This window comes from Pseudorca crassidens, chromosome 15 (assembly GCF_039906515.1).
Source record: "Pseudorca crassidens isolate mPseCra1 chromosome 15, mPseCra1.hap1, whole genome shotgun sequence".
Classification (NCBI taxonomy): Eukaryota; Metazoa; Chordata; class Mammalia; order Artiodactyla; family Delphinidae; genus Pseudorca; species Pseudorca crassidens.
Genome location: NC_090310.1, coordinates 59254729 through 59281374, shown reverse-complemented (window position 1 = coordinate 59281374; position 26646 = coordinate 59254729). Strand labels below are relative to the sequence as shown.

The 26646-nt window shown below is 54.2% G+C and overlaps 1 protein-coding gene across 6 annotated transcripts; it reads left to right on the top strand.

The window, feature by feature from the left end:
- The first annotated feature begins 8427 nt into the window (after positions 1 to 8427).
- HSPA12B (heat shock protein family A (Hsp70) member 12B) lies at positions 8428 to 26331 on the top strand. 6 transcript variants are annotated; one of them, XM_067707589.1, is made up of 13 exons: positions 8428 to 8550; positions 13372 to 13431; positions 15077 to 15174; positions 16162 to 16301; positions 18872 to 19058; positions 19405 to 19509; positions 19841 to 19957; positions 21771 to 21945; positions 22659 to 22745; positions 23174 to 23278; positions 23388 to 23646; positions 24128 to 24231; positions 24823 to 26331. In XM_067707589.1, the coding sequence occupies exons 2-13, from the start codon at positions 13389 to 13391 to the stop codon at positions 25476 to 25478; spliced, it is 2076 nt and encodes a 691-aa protein (XP_067563690.1). In that variant the 5' UTR covers positions 8428 to 8550; positions 13372 to 13388; the 3' UTR covers positions 25479 to 26331. The 6 variants fall into 6 exon arrangements, with proteins under 6 accessions (XP_067563690.1, XP_067563691.1, XP_067563687.1 ...); XM_067707586.1 differs by lacking the exon at positions 8428 to 8550 and adding an exon at positions 9201 to 9219 and having other exon boundaries at positions 16177 to 16301; XM_067707585.1 differs by lacking the exon at positions 8428 to 8550 and adding an exon at positions 9201 to 9219.
- Positions 26332 to 26646: the final 315 nt, after the last annotated feature.

Genomic DNA, 26646 nt, shown 5'->3' with positions numbered 1-26646 from the left:
AGGTGGGGAAGGAAGATAGCAGATGGCATAGAGGGGCTAGTTCTTTTTATATAGCGGCAGGGCTCAAGAAATTCTGTCTGAAGTTGATGAACGAGGACTAAGTTTTAAACTCAGACTGTTTACAACTATGAATAACACCAAAATAAGCCTGCAATAATAATACAACTAACACAATTGAGAAAGTAGGCATGGGGAGATGAGAGATAGTGTGATTTAAATTCTTGCTTTAATGATGAGGCATCATTAGATGTTCTTTTGAGTTACTAAATTGAGAAACAGCAGTAAAGCATATTACTTAAAACTATGATGTTAAGACTCTGGAGTATCTAAAAATGGAAGATGTTCTGAGGAGTGGAACTGAGTGTGGAGAATTTTGCTTTTCGATTTGTGTCATTCGGTATTGGCTGAGTTTCTTTACCTACACTTACAGCACCAGAGCAGTAGCCCCCCACACACCCACCAGGCTCCACCTCCTATGTTTACATGGAGGTTTGCCACTCCTTTCCCACCTCCTTCTGGTTTATTTTCCTGTATTGCAAAGGCTAGACAACTAAATTTACATTTCCCAGACCACCAGCTACCTTAATGTCACCACGCCAACCAGCCATAATTAATTTCCCACTTCAGCAAACTGGTCAAATAATATAGTCTCTCCGGGCTTCCCTGGTGGCGCAGTGGTTGAGAATCTGCCTGCCAATGCAGGGGACACGGGTTCCAGCCCTGGTCTGGGAAGATCCCACATGCTGCGGAGCAACTAGGTCCGTGAGCCACAATTACTGAGCCTGTGCGTCTGGAGCCTGTGCTCCGCAACAAGAGAGGCCGCGATAGTGAGAGGCCCACGCACTGCGATGAAGAGTGGCCCCCACTTGCCGCAACTAGATAAAGCCCTCGCACAGAAACGAAGACCCAACACAGCCATAAATAAATAAATAAATAAATAAAAATAAAAAAAATAATAGTCTCGCCCAAAAATCTGGAACTGGGACTAAGAGACACCATTTGGCATCTGCTTGTAGCTAAAATGAAGGGCAAATACATTCAGGAGCTGTGGAATGATCACATGCATGGAGAAAAAAAAAGTAAACAAAAGGCAATCTGTTAAGAGAATTAAAAGACAAGCACAGACGGGGAGAAAATATTTGCAAAACGTATCTGATAAAAGATTGTATCTAAAATATACAAAGAACTCTTAAAGCTCAACAATAAGAAATCAAACAACTCCATTTAAAAATGGGCAAAACATCTGAACAGATACCTCATCACAGAAGGTATATAGATGGCAAATAAGCATATGAAAAGATGCTGAATATCATATGTCATTGTGGAACTGCAAATTAAAACAACAACTATCAGAATGGTGAAAATCCAGAACACTGACAACACCGAATGTTGACAAGGATTTTTGTTGTGGAGCAACAAAAACTCCCACGCATCGCTGATGGGAATGCAAAATGGTACAGCCACTTTGGAATATAGTTTGGTGGTTTCTTACAAAGCTAAATATAGTCTTACCATATGATCCAGCAATCACACTTCTAGATATTTCCCCAGTTAAGTTGAAAACTTATGTCTGTACAAACCCCAGTACACAAATGTTTATAGAAGCTTTATTTATAACTGCCAAAACCTGAAAGCAACCAAGCTGTCCTTCAATGAGTGAATGAATAAATACACTGTTACATACATAGAATGGAATATTATTATTCAGTACTAAAAAGAAATGAGCTGTCAATCCATGAAACGACATGGAGGAACTTTAAATACATGTTACTAAGTGAAAGAAGCCAGTCTGAAAAGGCTACGTATTGTATAGCCTTTGGAATAGTAGGAATTGTATAATTCCTACTATTTGACATTTTGAAAAAGGCAAAACTATAGACAGTAAAAGGATCCGTGGTCATCAGGTATTCGGGGAAAGAATAGGTGAAGCACAGGGGATTTTTAGGGCAGTGAAACTACTCTATATGACACTGTAATGGTGACTATCTGATATTATGTATTTGGCAAAACCCACAGATGTACAATATAAAGAGTGAAATTTAATGTAAACTATGGACTCTAGTTAATAATGTATCAGTATTTGTTCATTAATTATAACAAATACATCACACTAGTCCAAGATGTTAATAATAGGGGAAGCTGTGTGAGGGAGGGGATAGACGGGAACTCCCTACTATCTGCTCACTATCTTTGTAAATCTAAAACTGGTATTAAAAAGAAGTCTAATAAAAAGGCAGTCTGCAGCAAGAGAAGAATTTAGCAGATACACAGAGAGCAGAAGAAGGAGGAAAGTGGCCAGGGCGACAGCTCCCTGCTGCTGGCCTATTTCCAGTTCCTTGTTCCAGACCCTTGTGGAGCCCAGATGCACTCCTCTGCCCCCACATTCTATAACATACAAACCCCTGTGATATGAGCTTCTCCTTTACTTTTGCTGCTCTAATGGGTTTTTATTACTTGTGTGGCACTTCTCAAGCCATCACCCAAGTGGACCAATCTCAGGTGATGTTATGACAGATGAGGTCCAGTCTAGTAATCAAAAAGTAATTTCAGGGGCTTCCCTGGTGGCGCAGTGGTTGAGAGTCCGCCTGCCGATGCAGGGGACACGGGTTCGTGCCCCGGTCCGGGAGGATCCCACATGCCGCGGAGCGGCTGGGCCCGTGAGCCATGGCCGCTGAGCCTGCGCGTCCGGAGTCTGTGCTCCGCAACGGGAGAGGCCACAACAGTGAGAGGCCCGCATACTGCAAAAAAAAAAAAAAAAGTAATTTCAACACATTTCAAGTTGTGTGTTTTCTTGAACACCGCGAAAGGGATTTTCACACTACAACAGCACATTATAAAACCTCTTCTTTTTCCTTCTCCAATCCACTTTGCCACACACACCACAGCTGCTCTTAAAATTATCTCTCTAAAAACTCTTTCAAACAATTTCCTCCAACCCTAGTCCATATACCTCTTGTCTTCTCCCAGCCTCCCTCCATCCTTAATCTGCATCATAATAGCCAAGAAGCGTGCTGAGGAGGCAGAACCCTCCTCATGAAACCTCGGAAGCGGGTGGATGAACCTGAGCAGCAGAGCCAGAACAATCTTTCTGGGCAAGAGAGGGACAGGCTGCCTCCTGGGCAGGCCTTGTCTGCTCTTCCACACAGCACACTCTGTCTTGCTGATCTCATTGCTCTGGTGGCTTCAATTCCCATCTCTGTGAGAATGACTGCCAAATTTCTACCCACAACTCCAAACTCTGCTCTGTGCTCCAGGCCCATTACCCACTGCCTAGTTAACATTTTTCCTTAGGGTCAAATCAGATAGGATTACATTCTGCTATGAGTAACAGAGACTGAAAATACAGGGTCCTAAACAAAAGAGTTTCTTTCTTTCACGTTTAAAGGTCTGCAAGTACTCAGCCCTGGGTGGGCATGGGCTATTGCTGAGTGCCAGTCTCCTTGCTGGTCGCTTTCTGCTATCACTGGGGTGTATCCCTCAACCTTATGGTCCAACATGGTGGTTAGAGCTCCAGTCATCCCATCAACATTCCAGGCAGCAAGATGGAGAAAAGCAGGATGAGGAACAAGAAACAACGGGCAACCAACAGCAGTTTTTAAAAGCTGAAAGACACTATGGAACACTTCTGTATGGCTGAAAAGAGAAGTTTCTATTATGAAGAAAAAGAAACTAGATAATAGGGGAGGGGGCATCCAGCACTGTCTACACAGCATTCTCTCCAACTTAACATGGCTGAAAGGAAAGTATCTTCTCTCCCCCAACATCTTCTTTTCCCTTAGAGTCGTGGCCCTTTTCTGTACCCCCATACCCTAGCAGAGAGTCCATTCTGTGGGGCAGGGGCTGGCAAGGGGAGGTGCTGCCCAAGGTAAGTGAAGGCGTGAGCAGAGAAAGGGTTGTGCAGTGAAGCTGAACTCCTGGTGGTCAGGACTAGAGACAAAAGATTCCAAACAGAAGATATCCAAGTTGAACAAGCGGGGTTGAGCGTTCCTGAGCAAAGAACCAGCATGCCTGCTGGGGTAGGGCACAAGGGAGGACTGTACTTGAAAGCATCAGGCACACACACAGCCAGCCCCTCATCCAGCTATGGAGTCTGTTGATTCCTTTCTGCCTCCTGCTCACTCCACCCTCCATGCCTTTGTCTGCAGCTTCCTCTTCTTGGAATGCTCTGCCCACTTCTCCACATGGATGACTCTCTCAGTCATCCTTCAGGATGCAGATCAAGCGTCACCACCTCCAAGAAGTCTTCCCAATGTCCCTGTTGGGAACCCTAATAACATCACTCTGAAGAAGGAGCTGCAAGTGGAGCCGTGTCAGTGCAGAGCTCTGGGAGACAGGGCCAATTCCGGTGCTTTGGGGGTCATTTGGGGCAGGGTGCTAGGGAGGCTCAGCAGGAAGGTGGAACCCCAGGGCTCTCTTTTTATGAAGGAGGAGGTGCCAGCTGCCCATGCAACAGCGGAGGCAGGGCACCACCAGGGCTCATCCTGAACCCCTGGCCACAGGCTGGGCCTCCCACGCTCCCATCTCCAATGAGGAAAATGATGCAGATGGATGCTGTGAGCCACAGAGAGGAAGTCCAGCTGGGTGGGGCAGGCAGAGTCATTCCTGGAAGGAAGCTCGCACCTCAGGAATCTGGTAGAGGAACACTCTAGAGGCCTCTGTCCCAGGAGCCACCCACCTTCCATCCCCAGGGAGGGGCAGGCAGGGCTGGACAACTATCCAGGAAGGCTGCGTCTGGGTGCCCAGGTGCCATCTTTCCTTCATCAGTCTCCTGCAAGAGCAGACTCTGAGACAGCCCACTGAATCGATCTGTGCCCTGAATCAGCAGCGGGTCTGAAATGGGCAGTGCACTCTTCTCTCTAAGCCTCAGCTTTCTCCTCTGTAGAATGGAGAGTCCCTCCCCACCAAGGGTGTTGTGGCAGCGTAAGTGGCAGGTAAGTTACCCAAATAGGCACCAGCACACCACGAGGTGCAGTCAACAGGGTCTACTGATGGAAAAAGACTTCTGTCCATCCTCTCCTCCCGAGGAACGCTGTGGGAACACCTGCCCTCCTCCTGGTGTATGTGTGAGGGGTGTGTGTGTGTGTGTGTGTGTGTGTGTGTGTGTGTGTGGTTTGTGTGTCTGTCTGCCTGCCCCAAGCTCTGGGATGGAGCAAGCAGCTGGACTTGGGCAAGAGGGAGGGGAGACAGAATACATAAGCTTAGGCGGAAAATGACATGTCCTAAAGACAAATATCAACCTCTGCCCTAATACTGCCTGCTGGTGTGCGGGTCAGGCACCAAGCAAGAGGAGCATTGCTCCTGCCTTCCAGACCTAAAGAGTTTTCCTAAAAGCCCCACCTGGTGGTGACCAGGGCTGGGGGCTCTTTGAGCAGACACAGCACCCACAACAGGTTCCCAGGGGCCAGTTTCTCCCAAAGAGCCCAAGGGACGAAGGGTGCTGCCTGCCAAGCAAGGCAGGGCTGGGGCTAGCCCAGGTGGAACAAAGGTTCAGAAGCAGAGAAGGCAAGTTGGGCTTGAAGGGCAGCAGATGCGGTTGGAGGTTAGGGCTGGGAAGGGGAGTTTGAGAGGTCAGCCAAGGGCAGTCCAAGCCTTGGATCACTTGGCTCTTCTGCTGTAGGTAATGGGGAATCACGGAGAGTGTAGGAGCAGTGAAGCAATGGAACCAGATTTGCACTTTTTAAAGTCTCCTCCAGTTGCACAATAGAGATGAACTGGAGGGGCAGGGCTGGGAACGAGGGCATCCACAGGCGGGAGATATCCTGAGTGCAGGCCAGAGGAGGGAAGCGTGACCTAGAGAGAGGCTGCTCCTGAAAGGACACACTCGGAACTGATCCTTCCTCGCTCCTCCCCCACCGGGGAGAAGCAGGAAGCGGGTGAGGTCAGTGGGTGGGTCCCCATAGCGATGGAGGGGAGAGGAGGGAGGTGCAAGGGCACAGGGAGGATGACAAAGGGCAGGGCCTCTGGAGGACCCTTGTCCATGCCCACCTCGGCCCAAATCTTCTGGTGGAAGTTGAATCAAACCTCCCAGTGGCAAGGAGTCACTGGGATTGTTCGATGTCCTTCTCTTGTGTCTGACTAGATGCTACCCAAGGGTGGGGCTGTGATGCCTATGTCAGACTGAGGGGGCCTAAAATAGGGGGGAACAGAAGGCTGCTAAACAGAAGGGCAACAGGGGCTGGGGACCTCCCCACCCACGAGTCTTCTTCACTCCTGCTCAGAGCCTGCTGCTGTAGCCCTCAGAGATGAGCCAGTCTGTGGAGCTGGGGGTGGGGAGGGAGGAACACCTGGGGTGGAGGAAAAAGAAAAACAAGAGGCAGGTTGTGTTTGAGGGGCTCAACCCTTTGCCCCTTCCCCATACACTAATGCCCAGCCACACTTCAACCCTCCCCGGCTTTGCTCGGCCTCTGGAATGAGAGGAAGGCCTGCCAGCCCCCATCACACACTTGTCACACACAAACAGACAAATACAACAAACACACTTACACACACAAAGGCATAAGATACAGAGACACACATATATAATACATACAGACACACCGACAGGCATAGACACATACAGACACAGTCACATAGACATCCCAAGAGACACACTCACATACGGACACAGACATACATAGGCACACAGTCATAGACACAAAGACACACTCATACACATAGACACACACACAGACACACCAACAGATACACACATTCTTACAGACACACATTTGGAACAGCCAGTGGAGGCTGCTGATTGGATACCTTGCTGGCTTATTGGCCAGTGCTAACATACAAAATTGTTTGGTTCTGCACACCCCTCACCCCCAGTCTCATTGCAGGGAGCGCTCTGGAGCAGTGGCCCTGACAATAAGGGCAAAAAGTCTAGGAGAGGGACTTCCCTGGTGGCGCAGTGGTTAAGAATCCACCTGCCAATGTGGGGGACATGGGTTCAAGCCCTGGTCCGGGAAGATCCCACATGCCGCGTAGCAACTAAGCCCCTGCGCTACAACTACTGAGCCTGCGCTCTAGAGCCTGCACACCACAACTACTGAAGCCCGCGCACCCTAGAGCCCGCGTGCCACAACTACTGAGCCCATGTGCCGCAACTACTGAAGCCCGCACACCTAGAGCCCGTGCTCTGCAACAAGAGAAGCCACCACAATGAGAAGCCCGCACATGGCAACGAAGAGCAGCCCCTGCTCACCACAACTAGAGAAAGCCCGCTTGCAGCAATGAAGATCCAATGCAGCCAAAAATAAGTAATAAACATTTAAAAATAAGAATAAATAAAAATTTTTTAAATAAATAAATAAATAAAAAGTCTAGGAGAGATGACACGTTAGCTGGGGAGCCTTATAGATGGTCAGAGATGAGGAGAGAAAGTATTCCAGGGAGGGACAATAGCTCCTGCCAAGGTTTGGGGTGGGAGGGGCAGCTGATGCCCAAAGAACTGTGGGAGCCTTCTTTGGAGAAGGGGCTGGGGGAACAGACAGGAGGCCAGGCCCCCTAACACAGAGAGACAAGCTAAGAAGCAGCTTGGCCCTATCCCATCCGTGCCTAGCCTAAGCCTTTGTGGAAACACACTGGGCAGAGAGAAAGGGGCCAGGCCCAGGCCCTACCAGAATCAGGAGGTGGTGGGCATTATGGGAAGTCAGCTGCCTTAGAGGGGCCTAGCAAGGAGATCTCCACTCTATGTCTCCTGTTTGGAGGCCAGGTCCCCAAATCCCCACGAAAGCATGGGTTAGGACAGGAGGAAGGTCATGAACCCTCACAGGAAAGGAGCTCTGTGCTCCTTGCCAAAGCAGGATGAGTTCTGAGTGATCCCTTTGCTAGGAGTGGGGACCCAAACTGTGAGAACCCTTCCCTCCCTACCCCAAACTTCAGCAAGGACAGACCTAGGCCCCAACCTGGGGCTTAAAGGCCTGTCCTCACCCTCAATCTGGCTTCTTCTCTCTTCTCTGACCCTTGGAGACCAAGCTCGGGATCTTGGGGGTGGGGTGGGGGTGTCTGGGTGAAGGGACTGCGAGAGTCCCGGGCAGGGGCTGGAGGGGTCTGGGCAGGGCCCTCCCTCTCAGCAGCTAGGCCCCTTAGGCTGAATCCCGAGGTGGCCTTGGGGTGGGCAGAGGAGCCCTTCGCAGTCGGGCTGCAGGAGGCCTACCAGGGCCTGAAATTCCTCTCCTCCTCCCTCCACCTCGTCTCCTCACCCTTCTCCCCTCACGGCCCCCCGGGTGGCTGGGAAGTGGGGGAGGCGCAGGAAGGGCAAAAGGAGGGGCGGTGGACTCGAGCCGGGCCGGGCCCCTCGGCGGAGGCCCGTGCTGCAGGCCCCGCCCCGGCCTCGCACATCTGGGCTGAAGCGCTGGCCCACCCGGCGGCGGCGGCAGCGGCGCGGCCATCCGGCCTGGGGGAGGGGGAGGGGAGGAGAGGGGCGGGGGCGGTGCGGGGCGGAGAGCCGGGCTGGGGCTGGGCGCACGTCGAGGGCTTTGGCCGACGCGGCAGAGCACAGCCGCCCCACCGGCTTTGGGCCCGGGATCCAGGCGTCTGGACACAGGTCGAGCTGTCGGCAGGGCAGAGGTGAGTTCTGGGCGGGGGACCGCTGGGCTCCCAGAGACGAGAAAACGCCAAGGTTTGCGGTCTCATCGCGGGCTGGCGGCTGAGACCCCACCACAAACTTCCTGACCCAGGGGGACAGGACTGGGGCAGATCTTCAAGCTCCTCTCTCCAGCAGGGCTGTGGGTTCGGTAAGGCAATTGGGGTAGCGACGGAGGGCTACATACGGGCTTTGGGACCCCACACTCGCCCTGTGGAGGGTGGGGATCTGGGGGAAGGGAGGGGGGCTCGAGGGACTTCCGTGTCTGGGTGTCTGTGGGGCTGGGGGCTGCTCCAGGGAGCCAGTTTGTGGAGGACACGGTGCTTAGGCCAGAGGTGGAGACCCCGGGGTTGAGTGTGTGTGTATTTGGGGATGCCTGCAGGGGGAGTTCCCAGGGCCTGTGGTTCAGAAAGTTCAAGAGTGGCTGGGTGGCACAGTGCCAGACTGTGGGCTGGCCTCATGAACAGGGACCTCTGGTTTCTCTCTGTGAGGCCAGCTTGGGAATCCAGGTGGGGTGGGGTCAGGGCTCCCTGTGGGATCCCAGTGGAGCCAGGCTGTAAAGTTAGCTTGTGTGGGGGAGAGAAACTGACAGGGAGGGTGCTCTAAAATGTGGACTCCCTGGGAGAGTGAAGGCAGCCCTGGATCCCCAGAAGGTAAGAGATGAGGGACAGTGGGCAGAGGGTGGGAGGGGCTTCAGGCCCTAGGCTGTGTGGGACAGAGGTTGTTTGTGAACTGGCTGCTCCCTTGATGAGGACCCATGGGGGAAGGGCAGGGCAGGATGTATAGAAAGAAAAGTCGAGGACAGGGAGGGGACTTGGGAGGCCATTTCTATCACTCCCTGCCTCAGGCCAGGAGAAGGCAGCTTCCTCACCCCACAACCTCCCACTGGTCCCTCTCCTTGAGGGTGCCTCTCCAGAGACAGACTGGGGCAGCCCTTTGGGTGCCATTTCTGATCTGTTCCTTGGGCCCTGATTGGCTCAGCCTCTGGCTTGGGAGAAATGCCTGTGGCCTCTCTTTGCCTGCTGACTGGCAGGATGCTGAGAGAGCAGTGGATGGGAGAGGCAGGGTCCCGGTAAAAGGAGGCCTGCAGGGGTAGGGAGGTGAAAGTCCTAGGCTTTTGTGAGTCTGGGGGACACTGTGGGATGGGAGTCTCCAGTTTCAAGTCCCTACTCGGCCACACTCTGTCCTAGTCCCCAGTCATGCCTATTGGGTAGAAGCCAGGGCCAGGGGTCAGGGTAAAGCTGAAGATGAGAGGTCAATATGAGGCCAAGGGCTAGGGGTCAGTCCATGGGCAAGGTTAAGGGACAGACCATAGGCAGGGTTAAGGGTCTCTCTGTGGGTAGGGTAGGGGTCAGGCTGGGGCCAGGGTTTAGCCTGCCCTTGTAGCCAGGAAATGAAGTTATTCTCTCTGTATATCAAACTGCCCCACCCAATTCTCAAACCCATAAGCATCACCAGTCTGAAATTAGTGGGCCCCTGGGGCAGGGATCTACCTCTCCCCACTTCCAGCTGCAGGCCCTGCCCAGATATAGCTTTTGTAGCTGAGGTTGTCCTGAGTCCCATGATCAGCATTCTCCTTACATGTTTCTGGTATGTGGGTGTGTATGCATGGTGGGGGATGTCCCAAAGAAATATGGGGTATGTGTGTGTGCTTGTGTGGCTGCCACCCTCTTGTACCTCCACCTCTCAGAGAATCAGCAGGATCCTCCTTCTTTAACACAAATTGATTCAGGGCCTCCCTCCCTCCCTAAAGAACTCAGAATGACTAGAAAAAAAGTCTCAATAAGACCAAAAACTTCTGACAAGAGAAAATTCAGAATCCACATCACGAAGGGAAAGAACACTGCTCACATCTGTCGAACTTCCTGCCTTTTTATCAGCCACCTTCCTTTCTTGGACTTGATCCTCACAAGCCCCCTGCATGATCCATTTTACAGGAAAGGGCACTGAGGCACAGAGAGGCAACATGATGCATGCCAGCCAGGTGCTGTAACAGGCCCTTGTCAGCCCTGAGTGTAGGGGCATTCCGTGTCACATGCTCAAAGATGGGAGATAACTGGACCAGGTTCACAGAGCTGGGGAGATTATAGACGCATTGGTTTGGACATGGAATCAGCTTAGAGTGACAACTCTTGAGTCTTTTTTTCTTGGTGGTTCTAGATTGTTTCTGCTCCAAATACAGTATCCTTGGTTCAGAAAATCCATTCATTCATTCAGCAAAGCATTTCTCCAGCACTTAGCTGCAGAACCTGGCAGGAAGAAATGTCAATAAGTTTTTGCTGATGAATCAAAACAATGTATAAATAGGGCTGCCATATTCTCTCTTGTGGGCTTGATCCAGTAGTGTGTTGGTAGATGTTTTTCAGTCAGCTCCCCAAGAGGGAGAAAAACCTAATTTGCAGTTTACCAACTTCTATGGTAGAATCACCATGGCTGATTTCAAGCTATCAATGTGATGTCAATAAATGCAGAATTGAGAAGAGATGCACAGAATCAGCTCTTGGGAGCTGGTAGAATCCACGTCCAGCACGACACTCCATCACCCTGAACTGGGCACCTGTCCCTGGTTCTCAAGGCCCATACCCACCCCCACCATTTACTTTCCTTTTTCTCAGCATCATCCAGCTGCTGTACAAGTGCCCACGATCAGCCCCTGTATTTCCCCTGATTCTAATTCCTGGACATCCACCTGTGCACCTCCAGTGACAGCAGGACTGCATGCGTCTGGAAATCTCCATGGTGCTGGCCATGGGGGAATATCCTGGATGTGTCTCAGTGTCTGTCCATGCTGGGGCTGGGTTGTGTGAATTCTGTGTGAGCAAGGGTGTGTGCACATGTGTGTAGGGGTGTGACAGTGCCCAGCTCTGTGTCCGCTGTGTTCTGTTAGCAAAACTTCCTGATCTGGCCACTGGCTACAGAGAGGGAGTGGGCTCTGGGCTGTCCCCATCCTTGTTTAGGCTCACTGCTGAGGACAGTAGCATTGGTGATCTGAAGACTGGGCCAGGATACATTGACAAGCACTTCTCAAACCTTAGGGTGCTCCCAACCACCTGGGATCTTGTGAAAAAGCAAGCGCTGACTGAGCAGGTCCGGGGCGGAGCCTGAGAGCCTGCACATCTAACAAGCTCCCAGGGGACCCAGTGCTGCTGTCCTGATACCACGCTTTGAGTAACAAAGCTGTCAATGACCTGGAGGACGAGGCCTCTAGCTTGGCCCTCAGAACTTCACAGACACAAGCTCAGGTTCCTCCCACCTTAGAAGAGAAAATAAAAACCTGTCCTCCCCTCCTCAAGCATTATGTTCCTCCAGGTGCTAGCTGGAGGAGTGCTAGCTAGCTCTGTTCTCTCACTGTCTGCTCCCTCCTCGCCTACCTGACTCCCGCCCCATCTCCATCATTCCACTGAAATGCCATTAAAAACAGGTGTTTCCAGTCTCATCTAAAAATCTCTAAAGGCGTCTAGCTTCACAGCCTTCTCTTATCAAGATCTTCATGAAACCATAGCAGGCAACTCCGTTTCCCTGGCCAGCCAACCTTCCTCCAGTCAACCTTTATTCAGAGCTTCTCCTCCCTTCCCTTCCCCCACTCTACTTTCTGCCAAGCCTCCTGTGACAATGACTCCCAGACACGCATCTCCACCTCAGATTTCTCCCTGTCCTCTAGGTCATATGTCATCTGACTCCTCAGTCTGTTCTCTCAGCAGTTTCAAAACTGCACCCAGAACACTGCCCCTTACCCCTGCCAGCCTGCCCTGCTCCAGTATTCTCCATTTCACCATCCATCTCCCAGCTTGAATCAGGCAATGTCATCCTTGACACCTTCTTCTTCCTAACCTCCCATGTCCAATCCAGCCATCTTCCATCAGGCTTGTTGATTTTAACCTCTAACATAAATGTCTACACTTCTGTCTCAAGACACACAGCCACCACCACCATCTGTTGCCTGGAGCACTTATTGGCTCCTGTTTTCATGTCGTCCCACTGCAATCTACACTTCCCATGCAGCCAGAGGGGCTTTTTAAAACACAGATTTAGTCATGCCCCTGCCTTCACTCTGCCACTTGAAACCTTTCAAGATTTGCTGTTGCCTTTCATGTAAAACCAGATCTAAAATTGGGTCCACCAGGGTCTGCCTGCAGGGTGAGCCTAGCCCAACCCCTCTCTCCAGCCTTGCCATGCTCCCCTTTCTGCCCTGCTTCACAGTATCCTTCACAGCATTGTTTGTAATCTCAGATTCACTTACATGATTATCTGATTATGAATGGCTTCCCCACCAGGCTGTGGGCCCCCAGGACAGGGACAGTGCCTCTCTGGGTCACTGATGTCCCACAGCATCTGGCAGAGAGTGGGCACCTGAAAACACTTAGGAGCATCCTGGTTCCAACAAAGCAACTGTTAAAAAGACATTTTTGAGGGAATTCCCTGGCAGTCCAGTGTCTGGGTTTCCTCACTTCCACTGCAGGGGGCCAGGGTTCAATCCCTGCTCGGGGAAGTAAAATCCTGCAAGCCACGCAGTGTGGCCCAAAGAAAAACCCGACATTTTTGAGACAAGCTGGGATGGAGGATTGAGCATTGGATGAAATTAAGGAATTACTGTTGATTTTGTTAGACATGATAGTGGTGTTGTGGCAATGTCTTTTAAAAAATCTCTGTTAGAGAGACATTAAATAATTTATAGGTCAAGCAACATGCCTGGGATTTGCTTCAAAGTACTCCAGCCAAAAGTAAATAAATAAAATAAACAATTATTCAGTAAGGGAACAAAGGAACAAATAAATGCCATTCTGCTTGTCTGTTCCTGTTCACAGCCACAGGGCCTACAAAGATGCTGGCTGTCCCGGAGATGGGCCTGCAGGGGCTGTACAGCGGTAAGACCCACCCCCTCACCTCTGCCCGGGGCCCATTGCCCCCCTCACCCTGGCACTCAGACCCACCCCTAGTCTGTCCATGTGCCTTGCCCAGCAGAGGCTCCTGAGCACCGTTCTGTGAGTGTGTGTGCGCAAGGAGGGTCAGTGTAACAGGACTACGCATGTGAGTGTGTGTGTGTGTCTGCGTGTCTGCCTATGGGCAGGTCTCTGGGCACAGGGTGTGTATGTCTGCACAGAACTCTGTGTGCATGCGCATCTGCCTTTGGCCTGGTCTGGGCGCAGGCTCTGGGTTCTGTGCAGGGGTAGGAGGCCAGGAGGCAGGACGGACACGCCTCAGGAAGTCCACTCACAAAGACCTGGTGGGCTGGGGCTTCCTTCCTGACTCCCTTCCCAGGCTCAAACCACAGCAACTCGGCCCCTCAAGCTGGAGCTGGTGACAGGACCCAAGCCTGCCCTGGCCACCTGAGAAAAAGGGGCTCTGGGAGTGTGACCACCATGTCCTTGCCCCTCCAGCACTGCAAGACAGATGCCAGCCCTGTCCAGGCACTTCCCAGAATCATGCCCAGCCCCTCACATATATTCCAAGTGTACCCCAAGGTCGAGGAGGGCTGGGACTTGCCAGGGCCACAGAGCTGTGGCTGAGCGAGTACACAGGCCCCAGCCCTGGCTCAGCCTAAAGCCAGACATTGATTTGCCAATGTGTCTTCATACCAGACCCCATCAATCTCCCTGGCCAGCGCCCCCGTCCCCACACACGGATCTCAGGGCAGCCCCAGTGCCCCTCCCAGGGGCCTTAGCAAAGTTCAGTGTGGTAGTGATAAGCCCACCAGCCCACACCAGCAAAGCAGGCCCTCCTGCCCCCTGAGCTGCCAGAGCCTCCAGACCAGACCAGGCTTTGGGCTGCCTTCTGGGCGCTGCACTGCTTCCTCCCACCAAAGGTCCAGCTCAGTCCTGGGCCTGTGAGAGGGTCTTAAGGGGGCCTCCTGCCCCCAAACGCTGGCTCCAGGTCTATGTGTGTCATGGGGGAGGGGAGGCTTGGAATCTAGTGTGGTGGACACCTCTTGGCTCAGGGCTGGGCTGGGGGAGGTGTTGCCCCAGTCAGCCAGCTGGGCCTGTCCATGGCCCTTGTGGGGCAGAGGGAGGGGGGGAGGCAACTCCCTCAGGTCCTGATTAGAACCATGTGGCTGCACTTTAGTGGGGAGAGGAGCGGCTCCACTCCCACTCAGTTAGGTCTGTAGTCCCCTACCTTTTCTGGTTTCTCCACCCTCACCCCAGGAGCTCACCTGCCCCATCTCTCCTGCCCTTCTATCTCTGGACTCAGTCTTCCCCACCCCCACAATGCTTCTCTGTCTCTCCCCTTCCCTGCTGTGTCTGAGGAGTGCTGGGGGAGACAGTGAGTCCCTAGGTGAAGTATGTCACCCTTCAGGAATAGGTCACCTCTAACTGATAACAGACCCTGAGCCCAGCTATCCCCGACCCCGACCTCAGTCCCGTCCTTCCTACCCTCCCTCCCTCATCCCCTTTCCCCAGCAGGGTACCCCTCACCTTGGCCCAGCAATGACTGATGAAGAATCCCCCAGGCTTGGGCCCCAGCCACCAGCCCCTTACCCTGATTGTGCCAGAGTGATTTGCCCTCTCTTTGCAGGCTCCAGCCCAGAGCGGTCTCCAGTGCCCAGCCCACCCGGCTCCCCAAGGACCCAAGAAAGCTGTGGCATTGCCCCCCTCACACCCTCACAGTCTCCAGTAAGCCCAGAGCAGGGATTGGGGTGGTGGGTGGCCTGGTTAGTGGGGAAGGTCACACTGGTGCCTGGAAGAGCCCTGGCAGGTCTGGGCTGGGGATGCCATCATGCTTCCTACCCCTACACACTCCACTCATGTTCCCCCTGATGGGTTAGCCTTAGGTGACCTTGGACTGTAGGGGTAACAATTCTACTGAGGTGATCTCTCTCCAGGATAACATCTAGGGACCATTGCACGTAACCTGCCTGGGGCAGGTGTACTTCTGAGCAAGTAGTTTTGTGTGTTCTCAGAGCACTGGGCCTCCGAGACTTGCTTCCCCTCCTGTCAACCACAGCCACCTTAATACAAGGTATATCTAGGGAAGAGGAGACATGTTGCTAAAAAATAGTTTGGGGCTAGCTTGAAGTATCCAGGACATAACCACCACCCCCAAGCTCCCTAGGTCACCCCACGTGGGGTGGCCTCACCCTAGTGATTCAGCCTGGGGACCCCCTTTTTCTCAGGGAGCCCAGGCCTGGCCTGGGAGGAGTCAGGGACCACTCTTGGGCACATGCATGGGGCCTCTCTTCTCTGTCACAAAACTGGATAGAGTCTGGCTGTGTCACTGTGGCCACAAAGAGCAAGAGGGTCAAATATAGGCAGGTCCATGTGCTATGAAGCTGCTCAGAGCAGCAAAATTGCCCCCAGCTGGGCCCAGGCTGTGAAGTGGTGTGAGATGGGGGTGGGGCAAAGGCAGTCCAGGCAGAAGGTGGGCAGAGAACCAGAAGCAGGGAAGCAGGAGCTCAAGCCCAAAACTTCATGGGGCTACCTGAGAGGCCTTGGGCTTTCTGAACAGTTGGCATCTCAAGGGCTTACCTTGGAGCTTAGGAGAGGAAGGAAGCCAGGCAGGCAGGTAGGTGGGGTTGGGCCAGGGCCGGTCTGGACCACAGCCAGGGGTTGGGAGGGCTCCCACATACACTCAGCCTGGCCATCTGGCTGCTCCCTGACTAGGTCTTGCACTTGCAGAAGCCTGAGGCCCGAGCCCCCCAGCAGGCCCCCTTCTCCGTGGTAGTGGCCATCGACTTCGGCACCACATCCAGTGGCTATGCCTTCAGCTTTGCCAGTGACCCTGAGGCCATCCACATGATGAGGTGAGGGTGGCTGGGCTGGGAGATTGGTGTGGGGTGCGGGGGGAATCCTACACCCTGGGAGAGACCTGGTCCCAGAAGTACTGTCACTAAGGAGAAATGGGGTCTCCTCAGAGTGCCTTCCACCCTTAGTCTGGGCTCCTCACTGGGGCAAAAGTTTGGAGGATGGGTGCTAGGCCTGGGCCCTCAGCCCCAATTGGGGCAGCTCTCTGACCTCTGCAGGAAATGTTGGGCTTTGTTTTTTATTTTAAATTTTTTATTGAGAGATAACAAACATACAGTAAAATACACAGATCTTTTTCTGGGCTAGTCACAAACACATACACAAATACATATGCACAAATACATATGCAAAAACCAAATAAATATGTGGTTTTAAAATAAAAGTGTTATATCATACAACTTGCTTTATTTTAAGCTTTCAACACTATTTTCTAGATGTTTCATGTGAATACAGAGAGCCACGATTTTGTTTTAATGGTTGCATAGTATTCCACAGTACAGATGTGTCATAATTTATCCATTCTTATATTGATAGTTTTGAGGCTATTTTTCCTTCTAATTTTTCACTATTACAAAAAGTGTTGCAATGAATATTCTTCCTTGAAAACTTGTGCTGGAATTTCTATGTGGTAGAATCCTAGAGGCAGATTCCTAGGTTCGGCTCAAATGAAATACAAGGAAATGAACGATCAGAGGGTTAACTGAGTTGACAAGTCACACAGTTGTCATGAAAGAGCTGTTTGAAAAATCCATTCTGATGGATTTTGTTTTGTTTGAATGAAACATTTGTCTGACACTCCCCTTCAGGCCTCAAGACCCTGATCCTTTGAATATATCTTAGTGGGGCTGTAGCCTATAGGGGGAAGACCCCTATAGAAGACCCCAAAGCTCCCAACTCAGCCTGGGGTGGGGAATCAGGGGGCTTCACCAGGGCCTGGGAGGCTGGATGGAAGGGTGGGTGGAGAGACAGGCAAAGGGTCACTGCCCCAAAGATACAGGGGACCTAACCTACATGAGCGTGGACTGTCCTTCCCCCTTCTCTGCTCCCTCCACATCCACATGAGGCCACAAAGGCTCTGGGCCCTTAGAGCTCTCTAAGAGCTGCAGGGCATCCCAACTTGTCAGCACGCACAGCCAAGGCCATGCTGGGCCCCTTGCTGGGGCTGAGGACACATGAAGGGACACTGGAGATAACAATCACAGGAAGTAACTGGGGGCATCTTGGCCTCCTCCCAAGTCCTTCCCACCCCCACTAGCCACTAATCCCCATCACTTCTATCTCTAATATCTCTGTAATACCCGCCTACTTCTCTCCACCACTACCACCCCGAAGTTCAGCCCCACCCTCTCTCACTTGAACGGTTGCAATATCCTCCTCCCTGGTTTTCCTTCTCCATCCTCCCTCCCCTCCACTCTGTTGCTACATGGGGACCAGTGACCTTTCTAAAGGCAAATGTGGTCATGCCTCTTCACTCCCCTACCTAATACCCACCAAGACAGAATTCTGATATGGCATTTGATACTCCTCCTTAGTTGATCTTAAGATTCCTGTATTTTCTCCTGCTTTGAGCCAACTTATAGCTAGTTCTCCCTGGTCTTTCACACCTCTAAGCTTTTGCACATGCTCTTCCTTCTGCCTGGATTCCCAGTTATTTCCCCAAAAGGCTGCACTGGTGAGCTTGGCCTAGAGGAGTCAGGGCATCAGACAACGCAGAGGAAGGGGAGGAAGGATTTGCCAGGCTAATGAACTGGGCAGTGAGTTCTGGGTGGAGGTCCAGATGATGCCTGCACATAGGGAAGTCTGGAGTCTCAGGTTTTGGGGGCCTGCTGGAGGTGCAGTCAGCTGGGGTGTAGCTACTGATGTCGGCCAGATAGGAGTGATCATGAATACCTTGAAAGAGCTTAGCTGTGGAAGACGGCCTAGAGGAGGGCAAACCAGCTGGCTGGGAGGAGGCCTCTGCCAGGGTCCTGGAGAGACACATCAGAAGGCCAGACAAGGCAGATGGTTTGCTGCTGCTGCTTGTTAAAAAGACAGGGAGGTGGGCTTCCCTAGTGGTGCAGTGGTTGAGAGTCTACCTGCCGATGCAGTGGATGCGGGTTCATGCCCCGGTCCAGGAAGATCCCACATGCCGCAGAGCGGCTAGGCCTGTACGCCATGGCCGCTGAGCCTGGGCATCCGGAGCCTGTGCTCCGCAACGGGAGAGGCCACAACAGTGAAAGGCCCGCATACCACAAAAAAAAAAAAGAAAAAAAAAAGGGAGGTGAGGTCCAATGGTATACTTCATGGAAGGGATCAGGAGCTGAGGATGTCGGATGGGACCCATGGCCCCATGGATAGAGAGGATCCCATGAGCAACGTTTATGGAGATTTAAGTGGATGCCAAGCACCATATTCACAAGAACCCTAAAAGGTAGGTATTATTATCATTCCCATTTTACATATGGAAAGACTGAGGCTTGGGGAAGCCAAGTGAGCTGCCCAAAGTCACACAGCTGGTTCCAGAGCCAGCACCCAACCCCACAAAGGGAGGATTACTGCTGACCACACTGACAGCTATCTGCCTCCACAGGAAATGGGAGGGCGGGGACCCAGGTGTGGCCCACCAGAAGACCCCCACCTGCCTGCTGCTGACCCCAGAGGGTGCCTTTCACAGTTTTGGCTATACAGCCCGTGATTACTACCACGATCTGGACCCTGAGGAGGCTCGTGACTGGCTCTACTTTGAGAAGTTCAAGATGAAGATCCACAGTGCCACTGTGAGTCACATTCTGTCTCAGGGCCCAGCTCCAGCCAGGGAGGCACGGCTAGGAGGGAAAACGGGGAGGGAGGCCTCATGGAGGGTAGGTAAAGCTAAAAGGTGAGGCGGGGACTGGTGGAGGAGTAGCTAAGGAGGCGGAACTTGAATGTAAGGGATGGAGGCATGACCAAGGGGTGAAGATAGGGTAAAGAGAGGGGCTGGGGAGAGAACTAATGTGAGATTAGAGCCAGAGTGGGACAGTGCCAAAGAGGAGGAGCACCAGGAAATGGGGTGAGTATAAGAGGTTGTCAGGAAATGGAGGCAGAGCTACGGCCTCCTGCAGAGTCACCTTGTGTCCCTGCCAGGATCTCACCTTGAAGACCCAGTTAGAAGCGGTAAATGGAAAGAAAATGCCTGCTCTGGAGGTGTTCGCCCATGCCTTGCGCTTCTTCAAGGAGCATGCCCTTCAGGTGCGCTGTGACCCCATCCCTGCCTACTGGGGTGGAGGGCCCCCAGGTCCATCCTTTCCCCTCAGCCCATCCCCTGTCCATCCAGTGGGTAGCCACTGTCAGAAGACAGAGGTCGTCTTCTCCAGTCCCCTGCCTTTCTATCTGGTAGAGCCTGCATCAACCCTACAGGTGTTGGGGAGGTGGTTGGTGGTGGGGAAGTGGGTGTTAGGATTCCAAGTTAGCTGGGAAGTTCCTCCTGAGGGCTGATTAGTTCCTCCAGCTCCCATAGAGGCTAAAGACACTCCCCGCAAACCAAGCCAGCCATTCCCCTCACTGCCCCCTCCTGCTCCAGGAGCTGAGGGACCAGTGCCCATCGCTGCCAGAGAAGGACACTGTGCGCTGGGTGTTGACAGTGCCGGCCATCTGGAAACAGCCAGCTAAGCAGTTCATGCGAGAGGCTGCCTACTTGGTGAGAATGTGCACTCAGAGCCGTGGACCATGTTGGTCGGGAGGGCCCCGGGCAGGGCCCATACCCTCATTCACCCACCACCCTTGGGACCACAGAGCCACTGTGTAAAGACTGCCAGCCCCCCCCTGCTGGCCATTTTGGAGGGCTGTTGCCACCAGGAAAGGGGGTGGGCTTGCAGGACCAGAGAGCAGAGGGACAAAAGACACAGCCCAGGCCAGCTTAAACAGTGTCTTAGGGCAGGTTTCCTAGAAGCAGAGCCCAAGATGGGGATTCTTGTGCATGTGGTCTATTGCTAGGACTCTCAGGAGAAAGGGGAGTGAGGAAAGCAGGACAGGAGAAAGAGTTGAGCAAGGATGTGGTCTCAGCTGGAGTCTAGCCTCAGCCTGATCCCATGGAGAGCTCTAGAGGGAGAATGTACTGTGGTGTTGGCCACGGGGAGGCGGGGGGGGGGGGGGGGGTGGCTTTTTGTCCATCCTTATCAGTCTGTCATTGGTTACTGGGGGGGTTGGGGAAAGCCCCTCCAAGTGAGGCGGTTCTCATTCAGCTGAGGGCAGTTCTTCAGAGAAGGGGCAGCGGTGAGCCAATAGCAGCCAACACTCACAGTAGCTGGGCAGGACACCAAGAACACCCACCTCAGCCAGCATCAGTATTTTCACCACAGCCCCAACCACTGAGCAGGGGAAATAGGACTATGAAACTATGAAGGGAGGCGATTTTGGCCAATGTTTGCTGGTCTTCCTACCATAAGAGGTGCCCAAAGGTCTGGAGAAAGGGGGACGGCTCAGGCACCCCCCTCTCAAGTGGAAATGGGGAGGTTGGAGGGGGGCTCATTGTTTGATCCTGCCTGTGAACCTGAGGCCTTGGTGGACACCCTAGGATCCCCAAAAGGGATCTCAGGAATTCCAGTACATCTTCCCATGGAAGATACCAGGACCCCCAACCCCCCACAAACACAACTTTGGGCCAGGCATGCCACAGCTGTCAAATCCGCAGGTGCCTACACTTGTCTCTAGAAGGAGCTAACCCTGAGGCCAGTGGGCATCCCCCTGCAGAGACCAGGATGAAAGCATGGCTGTGCCCAGCCAGAACAAACACCTACACCAGTGGCCCCCTGCTGGTTTACCCACCCTGCTTCCTCCCACACTGTTCCCTGTCAGCTGAGAACAGGCTGGAGTCTCAATACCCACCCATCCCCATCCCCCACCTGGTCAGACTGCCTTGCCTTGGCGCCTGAAATTTCAGTTAAAGTTTCTTTCCTCCTATATCAGATTCCCTGAGAACAAAGTTCTCCTAAGAGTGGGGAGGCCCATAGCCACTGTCTATCACCAGTGGAGAAAGAGGGTTCAGTAAGCCAAAAGGGGCCCCCCCACCCCTCTGACTGATGGTCTGGCCATTATACCCACCCTCCCCAATACATTGTGTTGGAGTCTCCACTAACCCCCTCAGCCAGTGCTTAGCTGGCCAACCCAGCATCTGTGAAGGGGACCTTGCTGCAGCCCAGGGACACCTTGGGCAGCCTGGAGGCAGATCCCAGGTGCTCTAGGTTTTCACTCAGTCTAAGGTCTCTTCCTGCTGGGCAACACCATGGCATCCTTGGCCATGGCCATGCCCCTCCCCAGCCTGGTCACAGGGTGGCTGTGAGACAGCTCCAAATTTGTGCAGCATGGAGGGGCCTCAGAAGCTTAGCATGGGTGGGGTATAATCCAGAGGAGATTGGAGCCCCACAGGCCCCCGGTTGCCTGCCCTGAGGTGCCATTTCAGTGTGATGTTTGGCCCATGATGCTCCCCAACCCTGCTAACCACCCATCCTCAGGCCGGACTGGTGTCAAGAGAGGATGCAGAGCAATTACTCATCGCCCTGGAGCCTGAGGCCGCCTCTGTCTACTGCCGCAAGCTGCGTCTGCACCAGCTCGTGGACCTGAGCAGCCGAGCTCCAGGCAGTGGGCGCCTGGGCGAGCGCCGCTCCATTGATTCCAGCTTCCGTCAGGGTGAGCCACCCCCAGGGATACTGCCCAGTGGTGGCCTTGGAGGCAGGCGCTGAAGATTACACCTTGCCCTAGAGTAGCACTGTCAGAGGATGGTAGGACTCAGCCCAGCCCTGAATCTGAGAGTGGGAGAGTGATGCCTACCCTGGGGAGAGGTGCTTGGGTACTGACAAAGGGTACTCTGAGCTGAAGGTGGAGGTCTTCAGGAGCTGCCCCTTAAACAGCCACTGAATCAGTTTTCCCTCCCCTCCTGGCACATCAGCTGTCCTCCCCCCTCCCCCATCAGCCCCCAGCTCCTGCTGCCAGGACCAGGAACTGGGACAGCTATGGTCAACCTTCATCACCCCCTCACATGCCATCTCCCATGACAGGGAGAGGTCCCAGGACCTCCCCCCACCCCATCACCAGCTCCTTCAGACCTTCTTAATTCTGATTTTGCCATGGCCTGAGCCCTTCTGGATTAAGGGAACGTCCTGCAGCCAGAAATATTCCCCCTTAGCTGTTGGTTACAGTGCCTAAGATTACCCCATCCAGTTTCTCTGGACCCTCTGGGGTTCAGCATTGCCCTCTCCCAGTTAGGAGTGGAGCAGGAGTTTCAGGAGCACTGGCTGCTCCAGATGCTCATGGAGGGCGTTGGTGGAAGGATGTGGGGCATTGAGCATGGTAGCTGAGACACCCCTTCTAACCTCACTGTCCTGCTGTCCCTCAAAACACAGCCCGAGAGCAGCTTCGAAGGTCCCGCCACAGCCGCACGTTCCTGGTGGAATCGGGTGTCGGAGAACTGTGGGCTGAGATGCAAGCAGGTGGGGGAGGGGAGATGGAGGGATATTCCTTGGGCCCTGTGGGGCACCGTATACTGAAGGTGGGGGGAACATTCCCAAAGTCAGCTCTAGCCCCTAGGAACCCTGCCCCTTCCAACTCTTTCAGCTGTACCTAACCTCGTAGTTCCCCTCAGTCACCTGCACTCCCACCCCCACTCACAGCCATGCCCCTAACCCCCACTCCCCTGGGGGATTCTCTGCAGATGAGTTGCAGAATCCTGGGACCATTTTCCCCCACACCTTGTGCTCCTACCTGGTGACCCTCAAGCACCTGAAGCCCCTTTCAACCCTAACCCCCATGGCCCCGCAGACAGGGCTCAGGACCTGGGGCAGGGCTGGAGGCTGGGTGTGTCTGCAGAGGGCACAGAGCTGAAGGTGCCACGAGTGTGTGCTCACGCTCGCCCCCGTAGGAGACCGCTACGTGGTGGCAGACTGCGGGGGAGGCACGGTGGACCTTACCGTGCACCAGCTGGAGCAGCCCCATGGCACCCTCAAGGAGCTCTACAAGGCATCTGGTGAGTAGCCAGGCAGCGCCCTTGGTACCCAGACCGCCCTGGCCCCGCCAACGCCCCCTGGCGGCGGAGTCGGCACTGACGCCCCACTTCCTCCTCTGCCCTACCCAAGGTGGCCCCTGTGGCGCGGTGGGCGTGGACCTGGCCTTCGAGCAGCTGTTGGGCCGCATCTTCGGCGAGGACTTCATCGCCACCTTCAAAAGGCAACGCCCAGCAGCCTGGGTGGATCTGACTATAGCCTTCGAGGCCCGCAAACGCACCGCAGGCCCACACCGTGCGGGGGCGCTCAACATCTCGCTGCCCTTCTCGTTTATTGACTTCTACCGCAAGCAGCGAGGCCACAACGTGGAGACAGCCCTGCGCAGGAGCAGGTGGGCCGGGGGACCGCACCTACAGGGGAAGGTGTGGGCCCCGGGGGGGAGTAGGGGAGCCACCTTATCTATCCCACGCACATATCATGCCAGCCCCGGTGTAGGCAGTGGGAGAGGCATGAGTACACCAGCTGGAATCAGCAGCCCAAACTGGGGCGAGAATCTTGAGCCTGCAGAAAGGCCAACATCTACCTCTTCCCATTCCCTGCGCGCGCGCGCGCGCGCGCGCACACACACACACACACACACACACACACACACACACGCTAGCCAATGGGTCTGGGTTCCTCTGCTCGAGGCAAAGGGAGGCTCCTCTCCTGGGACCTCATGCCTGGACCTGGTACAGACCTGCGTCTAAAGCCCTGAAAGTATGCCTGGCACAACACATAATGTGCAGTCAGTGCCCAGGTACTTCGGCCTGGAATAGGGGTAGCGCCCGGGACCCTGACCCATGGGCCTGTGCCTCCTTCAACACCTACAGCGTGAACTTCGTGAAGTGGTCCTCACAGGGGATGCTCAGGATGTCTTGTGAGGCCATGAACGACCTTTTTCAGCCCACGGTCAGCGGGATCATCCAGCACATAGGTGAGCACCTGAGCCTGGGTCCTTCATTCACCTCAACATACACACCCAGATGCGGGAATATGTTACCCTGTTAGTGCCTGGAAACCTCCCCATATCCACACACTGGAATGAGACCCAGAATCATCTGGAATACCTGGAGGATGCAGTGTGGTGGGGATTAAGAGATAGGCGGGAAAATGTGCAGTCTTGCCAGGTTAAAGAACCTCTGGTGCCTGTTTCCCCAAATGGGGTGATAGTATTAGGTCCCCCAAACTGTTATCACAGGGATTTAAATGAGCTGAAGTACCTAGAGAGTGCAATGTCTTGCACGTAGTAGGCATTTAATATGTGTAAATGCAGACCCTTATCTCAAGCCCTCCACAGTGTGGTGGGGAAGCAGAGCCCATAAAGATTGCCATGGGCCCTCACGAAAGTGCCCGGTGTTTTTCTTTATGAAAACCAGGCTACCCTTTTATAGTGAAATGACTAGTTTCTGGTTGCCTGAGGATACAGGCAGGCAGAGGAGAGGCACCAGTGGCTGCGCAGTGGTGGCCTCAGTGGCCCACTCCCCGTCCCTCCTCCTTACCCCCACCCTTCACTCCTGTACCGCAGAGGCGCTGCTGGCGCGCCCCGAAGTGCAGGGCGTGAAGCTGCTGTTCCTGGTGGGCGGCTTCGCAGAGTCGGCCGTGCTGCAGCACGCGGTGCAGGCAGCACTGGGTGCCCGCGGCCTCCGCGTGGTGGTTCCGCACGACGTGGGCCTCACCATCCTAAAGGGCGCGGTGCTCTTCGGGCAGGCTCCGGGCGTCGTTCGGGTGCGCCGCTCGCCGCTCACCTACGGCGTGGGCGTGCTCAACCGCTTTGTGGCTGGGCGCCACCCGCCCGACAAGCTGCTGGTTCGCGACGGCCGCCGCTGGTGCACGGACGTGTTCGAGCGCTTCGTGGCCGCCGAGCAGTCGGTGGCCCTGGGCGAGGAGGTGCTGCGCAGCTACTGCCCAGCGCGCCCAGGCCAGCGGCGCGTGCTCATCAACCTGTACTGCTGCGCCGCCGAGGACGCGCGCTTCATCACCGACCCAGGCGTGCGCAAGTGCGGCGCGCTCAGTCTAGAGCTCGAGCCCGCCGAGGGAGGCCCCCATGCCGCCGGCGCGCCCCCTAGCCGCCGCGAGATCCGCACTGCTATGCAGTTTGGCGACACCGAGATTAAGGTCACTGCCGTCGACGTCAGCACCAATCGCTCCGTGCGCGCCGCCATCGACTTTCTTTCCAATTGAGGGCGCAGTGCCAGCCCCCGTCGGCCCCGCTGAACTCTCTTTTGGCCCAGGGCCTGGGGAGCGGGCTGAGGCGGACCAACCGGCCCCATTCCCCACCATCCTGCCCCGGGAGGTGAGGGGAGGTGAGGTCACAGGAGGATGGGTGGGGACATATCCAGAAACTCTGGCTTTAGGATTGGGCCCCGGTCCGCTGACTGGAAGGCTGAAGGGCCCTGCCAAGGACTGAGGTCAAGGAGACTTAAAAGAGGTTTGCAAGACGGCGTGCCCACAGGGAGCACATGATCCTGAAAGCAGAATGCACCGGAAGACTTGAGCCCTGGTCTGAACTGGGGTCCGGGATGGGAGTGGGGGGGGTGGGGGTGCAGCTGCAGGTGGGGCAGCAAGAGGAAGGAGGTTGTGCAGGGCCTGGGCCTGAAGGGCGGAGTGCACTGACTGACTGGCTCAGCCTGTTTAGGGAGCCAGACAGGACAAGGACTGGAAACTGACAGGAAAGGGACAGGGGTAGTAAGACCTTCCTGGGTGTGGTACTGACCACCCAAGTATGAATGTTAATTGTAGAAAGAGCAGTAGCAGACTATGAGAAGGGTACAGGGCGAGGCACTTATGAGGGGGATGTGGGGGCACATGTCGGGGGGGGCCTTTCCTTTCTATCTGAGAAGGCCCCAGGGGCAGCCTATGAATGACCCACTTGCACTCCATCGAGCCACGGAGTGGGGGGAGAGTAGGGAGGACAGAGGGAGCACTGGTCGCAGCTCTGCCATCAACTCAGTGTACCTGCCCTCCCATGATGTGCAACAGCTCCACCTGCCTGAGAACCCTAAGGTGACAATAAAGCATTTATGCTCAAGGTGAAGCTATAGCCTCCTGGTACCTCACAAGAGGGGACCCTAATAGTGGAGTAGAGGAGAGGGGCTGGGATCTGCAAAGGGAGGTTTTCAGCTGTGCCTGGGGCTGGGAACTGACCAGAAGGGGGTGCTGCTGTCTCTGGGTCAAGCCTCCCAAACTGAACGCCCCATTCCACAAGACCTCTCTCTGACCTGGGCAGAAGGCCCCTCCCCATCCAAACTCTGTCTTGGCAACTATTCCCAGGCCTAAAATGTCACCCCCTGTGCATACTTCTTTTGGGGCCAGGTGCTGTAATACCACAAAGTGACCTTGCCTCCAAAAA